This window comes from Bos indicus, chromosome 12 (assembly GCF_029378745.1).
Source record: "Bos indicus isolate NIAB-ARS_2022 breed Sahiwal x Tharparkar chromosome 12, NIAB-ARS_B.indTharparkar_mat_pri_1.0, whole genome shotgun sequence".
Taxonomy (NCBI): domain Eukaryota; kingdom Metazoa; phylum Chordata; class Mammalia; order Artiodactyla; family Bovidae; genus Bos; species Bos indicus.
Genome location: NC_091771.1, coordinates 71,455,225 through 71,470,016, shown reverse-complemented (window position 1 = coordinate 71,470,016; position 14,792 = coordinate 71,455,225). Strand labels below are relative to the sequence as shown.

General features: G+C 39.5%; 1 protein-coding gene across 1 annotated transcript in view; it reads right to left on the bottom strand.

Annotated features, from left to right (window-relative positions):
- The window catches only part of LOC109567082 (ATP-binding cassette sub-family C member 4-like), a 171,231-nt gene that overhangs the window by 75,769 nt on the left and 80,670 nt on the right, over nt 1-14,792 (bottom strand). Inside the window, 2 exon segments of the mRNA XM_070799964.1 lie at nt 7,842-7,921; nt 12,447-12,593. Of these exon segments, the coding sequence (XP_070656065.1) occupies nt 7,842-7,921; nt 12,447-12,593 (227 nt within the window).

The following is a 14,792-nucleotide window of genomic DNA, read 5'->3' as shown; positions in this document are numbered from 1 at the left end:
ACTCTGTGAGACCCCATAGACGGCAGCCCCCCAGGCTCCCCTGTCCCTGGGATTCTCCAGGCAAGAACACTGGAGTGGGTTGCCATTTCCTTCTCCAATGCATGAAAGTGAAAAGTGAAAGGGAATTCGCTCAGTCGTGTCCGACTCTTAGCGACCCTATGGACTGCAACCTACCAGGCTCCTGGATCCATGGGATTCTCCAGGCAAGAGTACTGGAGTGGGGGGCCATTGCCTTCTCCATGAAGATATCTCTTAGTCTTTCCCATTCTGTTGTTTTCCTCTATTTCTTTGCATTGATCACTGAGGAAGGCTTTCTTATCTCTCCTTGCTATTCTTTGGAACTCTGAATTCAGATGCTTGTATCTTTCCTTTTCCCCTTTGCTTTTCATTTATCTTCTTTTTACAGCTATTTGTAAGGCCTCCCCAGACAGCTATTTTGCTTTTTTGCATTTCTTTTCCAATAGGATGGTCTTTATTCCTGTCTCCTGTACAATGTCACAAACCTCAGTCCATAGTTCATCAGGCATTTTATCTATTGGATCTATTCCCTTACATCTATTTCTCAATTCCACTGTATAATCATAAGGGATTTGATTTAGGTTATACCTGAATGATCTAGTGGTTTTTCCTACTTCCTTCACTTTAAGTCTGAATTTGGCAATAAGGAGTTCATGATGTGAGCCACAGTCAGCTCCTGGTCTTGTTTTTGCTGACTGTATAGAGCTTCTCCATCTTTGGCTGCAAAGAATATAATCAATCTGATTTGGGTGTTGACCATCTGGTGATCATGTGTAAGGTCTTCTCTTGTGTTATTGGAAAAGGGTGTTTGCTATGACCAGTGTGTTTTCTTGGCAAAACTCTATTAGCCTTTGCCCTGCTTCATTTCATATTCCAAGGCCAAATTTGCCTGTTACTCCAAGTGTTTCTTGACTTCCTACTTTTGCATTCCAGTCCCCTATAATGACAAGGACATCTTTTTGGGGTGTTAGTTCGAAAAGGTCTTGTAGGTCTTCATAGAACCATTCAACTTCAGCTTCTTCAGTGATACTGGTTGGGGCATAGACTTGGATCACTGTGATATTGAATAGTTTGCCTTGGAAACGAACAGAGATTATTCTGTCGTTTTTGAGATTGCAACCAAGTAATGCATTTCAGGCTCTTTTGTTGACCATGATGGCTATTCCATTTCTTCTTAGGGATTTCTGCCCACAGTAGTAGATATAATGATCATCTGAGTTAAATTCACCCATTCCAGTCCATCTTAATTCGCTGATTCCTAAAATGTCGACGTTCACTCTTGCCATCTCCTGTTTGACCACTTCCAATTTGCCCTGATTCATGGAAGTGACATTCCAGGTTCCTATGCAATATTGCTCTTTACAGCATCAGACCTTGCTTCTATCATCCGTCACATCCACAACTAGGTATTGTTTTTGTGTTGGCTCCATCCTTTCATTCCTTATGGAGTTATTTCTCCACTGATATCCTGTAGCATATTGGGCACCTACTGACCTGAGGAGTTCCTCTTTCAGTGTCCTATCATTTTGTCTTCAAACTACATACAGCAATGCATAAAAAAGAGGCTACATTTTGACAAAGTAAAGTTTATTCAAGTAATGCAAGTTTAACCTTCAAATACCAATCAGTATAATTCACATTAAAAGAGTTAAATAATCACATGATTATTTGAAGAGATGTAGAAAAATTATTTGTCCAAATTCAACACTTATTCTTTACTAGGAAAAAAAAAAACACAAACAAACAAAATCTTGGCAATTGAGGAGTTAAAGGAAATGTTTTCAATCTGACAATGCATATCTATTTTAAAATTGTAGTTAATATAATTTGTAATGAAGAAATACTGAAATATTTTGCCCCAAGAGTACAAGATTGTCTTATATAATCATTTCTATTCAACACTGTACTGGAAAGTCTAGCTACAACAAGTCAAGAAAAGGAAATAAAAGTCATAAATACTGGAAATGAAGAAACAAAACTGTCATTATTTACAGCTGACATAATTGTATGTGTACAAAATTCTACATAATTAAAAAAAAAAAAAAAAAAAAACACTAACTCCAGGCAAAGCAAAGCAAATTTATAAATAAATCAACCATATTTCTATAGACTAGCAACAAGAAATTGAATAATGGTATTAAAAAAAAAAATCTAATAGGACTTCCCTGGTGGTCCGAATGGATAAGAATCTAGCTGCTAAAGCAGGACACATGGGTTCAATCCCTGGATCTGAAAGATTCCACATAACAAGGAGCAACTAAACCCATGGCCACGCCTACTAACCCCATGCTCTAGAACCAGAGTGCTGCAGCTCTGAAGACCATGTGCCCTAGAGTCCATGCTCTGGAATAAGAGAAACTACCACAGTGAGAAGCCCATGCACAGCAACTAGAGAAAGCCCACGCATAGCAACAGAGACCCAGCACAGGCAAAAATAAATAAATACATTTTTTAAAACCCAATAATACAGTGAAAAAGCAAATATGCATGAATATATTTAACCAGAGAAGTATAAGATGTATATATTAAAAATTAAGAAACATTTCTAAAATCAAACAATACCTAAATAAGTGGAGAGAGACATCATATTTACAGTTGCAGATTCAACATTGTTAAGACTTAGATTCCTCAAATTATCTACAGTTAAAAGGAAATATTAATAAAATTATCAGTGGGTTTTTATGGAAAAAAAAATTGAAAGGCTTCTAAAATTTACACAGAAAAGTATCCAGGATGATAAAACAACCTTGACAAAGGAGTACAAAGTTAGAGGACTTAGACTATGGGTTTCATCTTTTATGAAAATGTACAATAACCAAGATTGCAGTATTGATATAAGGGTAAACATATTAGTGGAACAAAATAAAGTATACAGACACAGACCTACTTGCATAGATTCAAAGGATTGTAACCAAAGTGCTAACTGAATGTAAGAAAGTCATTTAATAAATGTGGCCAAGATGACTGGAAAAAATAAACCTCAACCACTAACTACTCTTCCATACACAAAAGTTAGTGCAAGGTGCATCATTTCCTAAAAAGGTAAAATAACAGGAAAGCTAGACCTGAAAATCAATGAGACTAGAACATTCTCTCCTCATTAATGAAAATGTTTCCTACTGAAATCAGGTAGCATTGATCCCTGTCCCTCTATATGGTCATGCAAAAATGTGATGAATTCTGATTCTGACTGGTAACTAACCATGAGCTAAGCATGCAGTAGAAACCTAACCTTGATCTAGCTTGCTATAGCAAAGAAACAGAACCATTCACAAAATCTTTTCAAAGTAATTCACAATCACTGTCAAAATGTGACAATGTTTTTGGGAAAGATTGCTTCTGAGGATAAATTATGAAGCTAAAGCCAGCAGGACACATTCATAAAGCAAGTTTGCAGAAAATTAAAAAAAAAAATCAGATTTTTTTTTTTTAATTTTTGCATTAAAAGTCCTCTGCCTCTGAATCTCAGCTCACTTCTTATTGGTAAACAATAGAAGCTTTTGCTTATAGGCTGTTTGCATTCAGATGCTCAATGCTGCATTTCTGTGTACAGCTTTTGATAAATTCCTTTCATTTCCAAAATTAACACTTGGATAGAAAAAGAAAGTTCCCCACAGGCTTAATCACCGAAAAGCGTATAGAATTAAAAAACAAACAAACACCCCACATGAGCAACAATACTGAATGAAGAAAAGGGAACTGAGATGACCCTACATCATTCTTCAGAAACTCAAGTTCACAGACAAAAAAAGGCTAGATAGAAGGCTCGATTTCTTTTCTTTTTTTCTTAACAAACGTTAAGACAGAGCAATCAACATGTAAAAAGAAATCTCAATGTAAGACCAGAAACTATAAAACTCCTAGAGGAGAACATAGGCAAAACACTCTCTGACATACATCACAGCAGGATCCTCTATGACCCACCTCCCAGAATATTGGAAATAAAAGCAAAAATAAACAAATGGGACCTAATTAAACTTAAAAGCTTCTGCACATCAAAGGAAATTATTAGCAAGGTGAAAAGACAGCCTTCAGAATGGGAGAAAATAATAGCAAATGAAGCAACCGACAAACAACTAATCTCAAAAATATACAAGCAACTCCTACAGCTCAACTCTAGAAAAATAAATGACCCAATCAAAAAATGGGCCAAAGATCTAAATAGACATTTCTCCAAAGAAGACATACAGATGGCTAACAAACACATGAAAAGATGCTCAACATCACTCATTATCAGAGAAATGCAAATCAAAACCACTATGAGATATCATTTCACACCAGTCAGAATGGCTGCGATCCAAAAGTCTACAAATAATAAATGCTGGAGAGGGTGTGGAGAAAAGAGAACCCTCTTACACTGTTGGTGGGAATGCAAACTAGTACAGCCACTATGGAGAACAGTGTGGAGATTCCTTAAAAAACTGGAAATAGAACTGCCTTATGATCCAGCAATCCCACTGCTGGGCATACACACTGAGGAAACCAGAAGGGAAAGAGACACGTGTACCCCAATGTTCATCGCAGCACTGTTTATAATAGCCAGGACATGGAAACAACCTAGATGTCCATCAGCAGATGAATGGATAAGAAAGCAGTGGTACACATACACAATGGAGTATTACTCAGCCATTAAAAAGAATACATTTGAATCAGTTCTAATGAGGTGGATGAAACTGGAGCCTATTATACAGAGTGAAGTAAGCCAGAAGGACAAACACCAATACAGTATACTAACGCATATATATGGAATTTAGAAAGATGGTAACGATAACCCTCTATACGAGACAGCAAAAGAGACACTGATTTATAGAACAGGCTTGTGGACTCTGTGGGAGAGGGAGAGGGTGGGAGGATTTGGGAGAATGGCATTGAAACATGTGGAATGTCATATATGAAACGAGATGCCAGTCCAGGTTCAATGCACGATGCTGGATGCTTGGGGCTGGTGCACTGGGACGACCCAGAGGGATGGTATGGGGAGGGAAAAAAAAAAAAAAAATGAACCAGACATTTTCTGAGATAACTTTGATCCCATAGTCAAATTACTGGCTTAAAGCCTTTCTATCTAAAAGGAAAGATATAAACATCTGAATGCAGAGTTCCAAAGAATAGCAAGGAGAGATAAGAAAGCCTTCTTCAGCGATCAATGCAAAGAAATAGAGGAAAACAACAGAATGGGAAAGACTAGGGATCTCTTCAGGAAAATCAGAGATACCAAAGGAACATTTCATGCAAAGATGGGCTCAGTAAAAGACAGAAATGGTATGGACCTAACAGAAGCAGAAGATATTAAGAACAGATGGCAAGAATACAGAGAAGAACTGTACAAAAAAGATCTTCACGACCCAGATAATCACAATGGTGTGATCACTGGCCTAGAGCCAGACATCCTGGAATGTGAAGTCAAGTGGGCCTTAGAAAACGTCACTGCTAACAAAGCTAGTGGAGGTGATGGAATTCCAGTTGAGCTATTCCAAATCCTGAAAGATGATGCTGTGAAAGTGCTGCACTCAATATGCCAGCAAATTTGGAAAACTCAGCAGTGGCCACAGGACTGGAAAAGGTCAGTTTTCATTCCAATCCCAAAGAAAGGCAATGCCAATGAATGCTCAAACTACTGCACAATTGCACTCATCTCACACACTAGTAAAGTAATGCTCAAAATTCTCCAAGCCAGGCTTCAGCAATATGTGAACCGTGAACTTCCTGATGTTCAAGCTGGTTTAGAAAAGGCAGAGGAACCAGAGATCAAATTGCCAACATCTGCTGGATCATGGAAAAAGCAAGAGAGTTCCAGAAAAGCACCTATTTCTGCTTTATTGACTATGCCAAAGCCTTTGACTGTATGGATCACAATAAACTGTGGAAAATTCTGAAAGAGATGTGAATACCAAACCACCTAAACTGTCTCTTGAGAAATCTGTATGCAGGTCAGGAAGCAACAGTTGGAACTGGACATGGAACAACAGACTGGTTCCAAATAGGAAAAGAAGTTCGTAAAGGCTGTATATTGTCACCCTGTTTATTTATCTTATATGCAGAGTACATAATGAAAAACACTGGACTGGAAGAAACACAAGCTGGAATCAAGACTGCCAGGAGAAATATCAATAACCTCAGATATGCAGATGACACCACCCTTATGGCAGGAATCAAGATTGCCGGGAGAAATATCAATAACCTCAGATATGCAGATGACACCACCCTTATGGCAGAAAGTGAAGAGGAACTCAAAAGCCTCTTGGTGAAAGTGAAACTGGAGAATGAAAAAGTTGGCTTAAAGCTCAACATTCAGAAAACGAAGATCATGGCATCCAGTCCCATCACTTCATGGGAAATAGATGGGGAAACAGTGTCAGACTTTATTTTTCTGGGCTCCAAAGTCACTACAGATGGTGACTGCAGCCATGAAATTAAAAGACGTTTATTCCTTGGAAGGAAAGTTATGACCAACCTAGATAGCATATTCAAAAGCAGAGACATTACTTTGCCAACAAAGGTCCATATAGTCAAGGCTATGGTTTTTCCTGCGGTCATGTATGGATGGGAGAATTGGACTGTGAAGAAGGCTGAGTGCAGAAGAATTGATGCTTTTGAACTGTGATGTTGGAGAAGACTCTTGAGAGTCCCTTGGACTGCAAGGAGATCCAACCAGTCCATTCTGAAGGAGATCAGCCCTGGGATTTCTTTGGAAGGAATGATGCTAAAGCTGAAACTCCAATACTTTGGCCACCTCATGCGAAGAGTTGACTCATTGGAAAAGACTCTGATGCTGGGAGGGATTGGGGGCAAGAGGAGAAGGGGACGACAGAGGATGAGATGGCTGGATGGCATCACTGACTCGATGGACGTGAGTCTGAGTAAACTCCGGGAGTTGGTGATGGACAGGGAGGCCTGGTGTGCTGTGATTCATGGGGTCGCTAAGAGTTGGACACGACTGAGCCACTGATCTGATCTGATCTGATCTGATTGTCCTTGTTGGGCATCCCAGGTGGCTCAGTGGTAAAAAATTGGCCTGACAATGAAGGAAACGTGGGTTTGATCCCTGGGTCAGGAAGGTCCCCTGGAGAAGGGAATGGCTACTCACTCCAGTATTCCTGCCGGAGAAATCCCATGGACAGAGGAACCTGGAAGGCTACAGTCCATGGGGTCACAAAAGAGTCAGACATGACTTAGTGACTAAACACCAACATTATCCTAGTTAAAGTATTATTTTTACCTTATTTTTACCAATCTTTTCTTTCTAAGTAACCACATCTGGCTTTATCCAAATAAATTGGTACAGTAAATATTTGTCTTATGTGGTAAATCAGTGCATAATTTAGCTTATCTAGGCTATCTTTCCATGAAAGATGGTTGTTTCTGTCATGAAATATGCTCACAGTAAAGGGAATCCACATCAGACACCTGGAAAGCAGAGGGAGAACCATTCATCCAGCACGTCGCTGCTTCAGACCAACCTTGACGTGACTGTGTAGACACTCCTGCCCCAGATGTTACTCATGTTAGCTCAGCCTTCCAATCAGAACAGCACCTTTCTCTAACAAACACAGCCTCTTAGTGAAGATAACAGGACACATCACCAGGCTGAAAAGCCCACCCTCAGCCCCTGTGCGGAGAAGGCAATGGCACCCCACTCCAGTACTCTTGCCTGGAAAATCCCATGGATGGAGGAGCCTGGTAGGCTACAGTCCATAGGGTCGCACAGAGTTGGACATGACTGAAGCGACTTAGCAGCAGCAGCAGCAGCCACTGTGAGAAGGCCTTGAGAAACAGGCACTCTTCTGTTCCCTGTGAGAACTCTGACAGGACTGTTTTGTTACCTGGATGAAATCTTGAAATATCAGGGGCAGCAAGTCATCCATATGCCCAATGTCTTTGGAGAAACGATTCAAAATTCTTCCTGCAAGAACAGGACACAAGAAATGACTCATTTCCTCAGATAGGAGCTTTAAGAGAAACAATTCGTGAACAAATAAAAGCAATATTCTTAAAGTATATGTAGTTAGGAACTTCTCTAGTGGCACAGTGTATAAAAATCCGCCTGTCAGTGCAGGAGACATGTGTTTGATTCTTAGGTTGGGATGATCCCATGCAGGAGAAAAGGCAACCCACTCCAGTATCCTTGCTTAGAAAAGCCCCATGGACTCAGGAGCATTGCAGGCTACATTCCATGTGGTTGCAAAAGAGTTGGATAAAACTCAGCAACTAAACAACAACAAAATATTAATATATTATAGATTCACATGAAATAAGCTGACATCCAAGGTAAAAAGAAAAAAGAAAATAGGATGAAATTCTACCAAATGACAGTGGGTTGAAACTGAGCTCTGATTTTTAAAAAATTGGGAGAGTTTTGTGGCAGCATCAGGAAGGGTTGGTGAATTTCAGAATGTTCCCTTCTTTTAGATTCAGTCTATCTAAGATTCACTCCAGTGCTAAACTGGTAATAAACAGTTCCAAAATAAGTAAGTTAATCCATATTAATTTTGTTATCCATATAATTTAGTTATCCATATTAATTTTGTTGTGACAATTTTTAAATAAACATAATTATAATCTCTCTTTTATAATTAAGTAACAGAAAAAGATATTTTCTGTATCATACATCAAACCTGGGCTGGTGATTCATTTCATATATGATATTATACCTGTTTCAATGCCATTCTCCCAAATCATCCCACTCTCTCCCTCTGCCACAGAGTCCAAAAGACTGTTTTATACATCTGTGCCTTTTTTGCTATATGGAAAAACCAATACAATCTTGTAAAGTAATTAGCCTCCAGTAAAAAAAATAAATAAATAAATAAAAGTCTTTAGAAGTTCTAAAATATATATATATATATAATTTATATATATAAATATATATATATATAAATTATATATATATATATATATTATTCCTGAGATGACTTTGATCCCATAATCAAATCACTGGCTTCAAGGCTTTGTGTCTTCAATAACTGCTCTCTCTAGTCCATATTGGGCTTTCCAGGTTGCTCAGTGGTAAAGAATCTACCTACCAATACAGGGATATAGATTTGATTCCTGGGTCAGGAAGATCCTCTGGAGAAGGAAATAGCAACCACTCCATTATTCTTGGCTTGGAAATCCCATGGACAGAAGACCCTGGTGGGCTGCAGTTCATGGGGTTGCAAAGAGTGGGACAAGACCTAGCAACTAAACCACCAACTACCATAACTTCTCTGTAATTTTTTTTTTTTTTTCCCTCGAGATGATTCATAGCATCTCCCATTTTGGGAAATTGTGGATTCTGGTCATTTCCAAATTGTGAGTTTACTACTGGGATAGTGAGTTTTATTTTCAGAGGTGTACAAGATGTGACAAACACAGACTTATGAATAAGCATCTAAGAATATCAGAGGGATGTAGGCAGGAAAACAGAAATATTACTGAATGACTAAGGATCACTTATCATTGATTTTCTTTCCCTTGTCATAATCACAACAATAGCATATACAAAAGGCTGTAGGATTAGAAGATGAGAATGAATTTCTAGTAAATACCTAGTGTGAACTAAAAATGCCACTTGTCATTTCTGTAAACAAAGGTTGCTGCAACCATTATGACTCTGCAGCTACCCCCGCAAGGGCATTGCACCCTTTGGAAACTTGGGATGAGAAAGCATAGGGTACTGGCCCCAGATAGCAGAGGTGCCCATCAAAGGAACTGTAACAGGGAACAGTCAATTTTGACTCCATGTTGAATCTGCTTGACTTTAACTTTAGCTATTCATTGTTTGTGTCAGCAAAGCTTGCCCCTCTGCCTGAATGTTAAATTAAAATGGCTCTTTTTCAGCTCATGGGGAGACAATCTAATCCTCACCATCTGTGAATGGCTGCAGAAAAGAAAAAGTAATACATTTCCTCCTATTTTGCAAAATAAATGGTCTTTTAACTTTACTTCCTCACCTTCTCTCCTTCTTTGTTCTATAAAACAGATGAGCATCCAGACCCCAATAAGATGGTTTTTTGAGGCATTAGTCTGCCATCTTCTCAGTCTGCCAATTTTCCAAACAATGTCATTATTCCTGACCATAATACTTGTCTGTAAGATTTATTGGCCTGTCATGTGGTGAGCAGAGTGAGCTTGAACTCAGGAACATGGCTATACATGGTTTTCTCTTCGTGACATAACATACCAGAAACAAAGTCCACCAGAAACAATCTATTACAAATTCCACTTTCAGAAATAAACACAAGGTAGAGTTTGATTTAATACACCATTAAAAGGGTAAATAACTTATGCCCCTAAACCTTTGCAAATAACCTAGTACTTATTTGGGTTTCTATTTTCTTAAAGGAATGAAGTGAAGTGAAGTCGCTCAGTTGTGTCCGACTCTTTGCCACCCTGTGGACTGTAGCCCACCAGGCTCCTCCATCCATGGGATTCTCCAGGCCAGAATATTGGAGTGGGTTTCCATTTCCTTCTCCAGGGGATCTTCCGGACCTAGGGATTGAATCCAGGTCTCCTGCATTGCAGGGAGACGCTTTAACCTCTGAGCCACCAGAGAAGCCCTTGAAGGAATGTTCTGATAACAGGTACAGGAGGGAGAGAAAAGACAAAGACACACACTGTATATGCCTGCTGCTCCAGGATTAGTGACTTGAAGATTTAAACTTGGTTCAAAATTCTTGAATAATAAATAAATCAGTATCTGGAGAAGCCTACTGGCCATCAAGAGCCTGGTTAACTGTGGTCACAAGCATTCAGAGGCTGTGATAAGAGAAATTCAGTCCCATGTGATGCTGCCAAATGTACAACTGTAGTTTTCACACTAACCGGCAAAGCAGAGCAACTTCACAGCCATAATAGCATGGCTATCACTTCCTCACTCCAGCTTCATAATAAGATGAGATTGTGTGGCCCTCTACACTTTACCATCCTGTGTTCCACACAGTGCCTGGACCAAACAACTTGTGCTGAAAAAAATCTGCACAAGATGCTGCCCTGAATAATATTATTTAATCCTCACAACAGTCTTATGAAACAGGTAGGGCAGCAGGTATTCCTATTTCACAGGAGAGGAAGTTCCCAAACACTGTGTCATCATCCTCACTAAGGTTCATTGGGTACTGACCCTGTGGTAAGTGCTGTGAATGTATTAACCCCCTTAACGTGCACAATTTCAAAGTATTTGTGAGTGTGTTAATAGTATTTTCATTTTATAGGTAAGAAAATGAGACACAGAGAAATTAAATAACTAGCACATAAATATTAACATAACTATAAGTGGCTATTACTGTTAGTAACTATCTCCAGGACTGAATCCAGGAAGTTGGCTCCGGAGTCCATACTTTTTTTTTTTTTTTTTTTTTTAATTTTTTGGCTGTGCTGTGCAGCATGTGAGATCTTAGTTCCCTGACCAGGGTTTGAACCTGGGCCCCCTACACTGGAAGCACAGAGTCTTAACCACTGGACCAGCAGGGAAGTCCCCAGAGTCCACATTTATAACCATGACAACATCCTGTCTGGAGATTTGCCTATAGTAGCATCTACCTTCTTTGGCCTTGATCACACAGCTAGTTGATGGCCAGGCCAAGGCTACTCCAGTCACATCCTGGCCTCAAAAGGCCCTGTCAATCATCACCTGCATAACAAAGCCTCCCTGGGCCTCAGCACAAGTCTAACCACCCGAACAGAGTGGGCATGTGCACTGATGAACTAGCTCTTCATAGGAACCCAGGTCAAGAGGCTACCTTCAGAAGCAAGACAGGTCGAAGGCCTCAAGGAGGAGGAAGCAACCACTAGGAAACCTTCAGGGACACTCTTATTTTATACTGAAGATCCACCTGCTACCTACCACAAGATTCTTAAATGTAACCAAAAGTCTATTATAAAACTAGAAAGCCGATCTTATTGAAGAGGATGTTTACATTTCACTGATCTTATATTTTAATTAATTTTCCATTACCATTTATTTAAACCTCAAAATATGAGCACATGCCAGAGCTCCATGGTACCAGAAATGGATGGGCAGTGAAAGAAAGAAACACACAGCCTGTCTTCTGTAGAGATGTTCCCAGAAGAAAGTCCTTCCTACTTAGCTTAACACTATGTAACACAGCCAGCATTTCAGCAAAACTAGTCAAAAACACTTCAACATATTTACACCATATGTTGGGTGTTTTATATGCCACATGACAAATGGATTCTTAAATCATCCTGCAAAGTAAACATTCATTAATCTTTACAGACATGTACAAATTGGAATAAAGCTTATATGCTCCTATATTCAGATTTTCTCTGGTAGGAAAACGTATCAGTCAAGACTTTTGTAGAAAATGAATAAGCATGCACAGTAATTTTCTTCCAAGCATCTCTTCCATTTTCAAATATGAAAATGTACTCAGGCACTAAATGTGTTATATAGACATTATCACTGAGGAACTTGGTGTCTGACTTACCTATTGGATTTCTACTGAAGAACAATACCCGGGCTCTCAAAAGAGTCTCCAACATTTTGTTGTGCAAAGTTTGTGAAGAATTAACAAGGATGTAGAATATCAACAGAGACCTTGTAATGCCAAAAAGGACGGTAGATACAGTTAACCCTGAAATAAAGAAATAACACTTAGCACAAGATCTCTGCCTTATCCTTAATGATGCTAAAGGATTGCAGGCAGTTTACAAAGATCAATTCAGTTCAGTTTAGTCACTCAGTCATGTCCAACTCTTTGCGAACCCATGGACTGCAGCACTCCAGGCTTCTCTGTCCATCACCAATTCCCAAGCCTTGCTCAAACTCATGTCCATCAAGTCAGTGATGCCATCCAACCGTCTCATCCTCTGTTATCCCCTTCTCCTTCTGCCTTCAATCTTTCCCAGCATCAGGGTCTTTTCAAATGAGTCAGTTCTTTACATCAGGTGGCCAAAGTATTAGAGTTTCAGCTTCAGCATCAGCCCTTCCAATGAATATTCAGGATTGATTTCCTTCAGGACAGACTGGTTGGATCTCCTAGGTGTACAAGGGACTCTCAAGAGTCCTCTCCAACACCACAGTTCAAAAGCATCAGTTCTTTGGCACTCAGCTTTCTTTAGAGTCCAACTCTCACATCCATACATGACTACTGGAAAAACTATAGCTTTGACTAGATGGACCTTTGTTGGCAAAGTAATGTCTCTGTTTTTTAGTATGCTGTCTAGGTTGGTCATAACTTTTCCTCCAAGGAGCAAGCATCTTTTACGTTCATGGCTGCAGTCACCATCTGCAGTGATTTTGGAGCCCCCAAAAATAAAGTCTGCCACTGTTTTCATTGCTTGCCCATCTATTTGCCATGAAGTGATGGGACAAGATGCCATGACCTTAGTTTTCTGAATGCTGAGTTTTAAACCAACATTTTCACTTTCCTCTTTCACTTTCATCAAGAGGCTCTTTAGTTCTTCTTTGCTTTCTGTCATAAGGGTGGTGCCATCTGCTGTCTGAGGGCACTGATATTTCTCCTGGTAATCTTGATTCAAGCTTGTGCTTCATCCAGCCCAGAATTTCTGATGATATACAGCATTTCTCATAATGTATATAAGTTAAATAAGCAGGGTGACAGTACACAGTCTTGATGTACTCCTATTGACGTATTGTGTGTTTTATTCTATATATAAAATTTATATAGAAACTTACATATATAGGATAAATAAATTTTATATATGTAAATATATAAAGTAAATTCTGTAAGAGTTTAATGCTTTGACACAAATACATTTATAGTTCAGTTCAGTCTCTCAGTTGTGTCTGATTCTTTGTGACCCCATGAATCGCAGCACACCAGGCTTCTCTGTCCATCACCAACTCCCAGAGTTTACTCAGACTCACGTCCATCAAGTCAACGATGCCATCCAGCCATCTCATCCTCTGTTGCCCCCTTCTCCTCCTGCCCCCAATCCCTCCCAGCATTAGAGTATTTTCCAATGTGTCAACTATTTGCATGAGGTGGCCAAAGTACTGGAGTTTCAGCTTCACCATCAGTCCTTCCAAAGAAATCCCAGGGCTGATCTCCTTCAGAATGGACTGGTTGGATCTTGCAGTCCAAGGGACTCTCAAGAGTCTTCTCCAACACCACAGTTCAAAAGCTTCAATTCTTCAGCGCTCAGCTTTCTTCACAGTCCAAATCTCACATCCAAACATGACCATAGGAAAAACCATAGCCTTGACTAGATGGACCTTTGCTGGCAAAGTAATGTCTCTGATTTTCAATATGCTATCTAGGTTGGTCATAACTTTTATTCCAAGGAGTAAGCGTCTTTTAATTTCATGGCTGCAATCACCATCTGCAGTGATTTTGGAGCCCCCAAAAATAAAGTCTGACACTGTTTCCACTGTTTCCCCATCTATTTCCCATGAAGTGATGGGACCGGATGCCATGATCTTCATTTTCTGAGTGTTGAGCTTTAAGCCAACTTTTTCACTCTGCACTTTCACTTTCATCAAGAGGCTTTTTAGTTCCTCTTCACTTTCTTCCATAAGGGTGGTGTCATCTGCATATCTGAGGTTATTGATTTTTCTCCCGGCAATCTTGATTCCAGCTTGTGCTTCTTCCAGCCCAGCATTTCTCATGATGTACTCTGCATATAAGTTAAATAAGCAGGGTGACAATATACAGCCTTGATGTACTCCTTTTCCTATTTGGAACCAGTGTGTTGTTCCATGTCCAGTTCTAACTGTTGCTTCCTGACCTGCATATAGGTTTCTCAAGAGGCAGGTCAGGTGGTCTGGTATTCCCATCTCTGTAAGAATTTTCCACAGTTTATTGTGATCC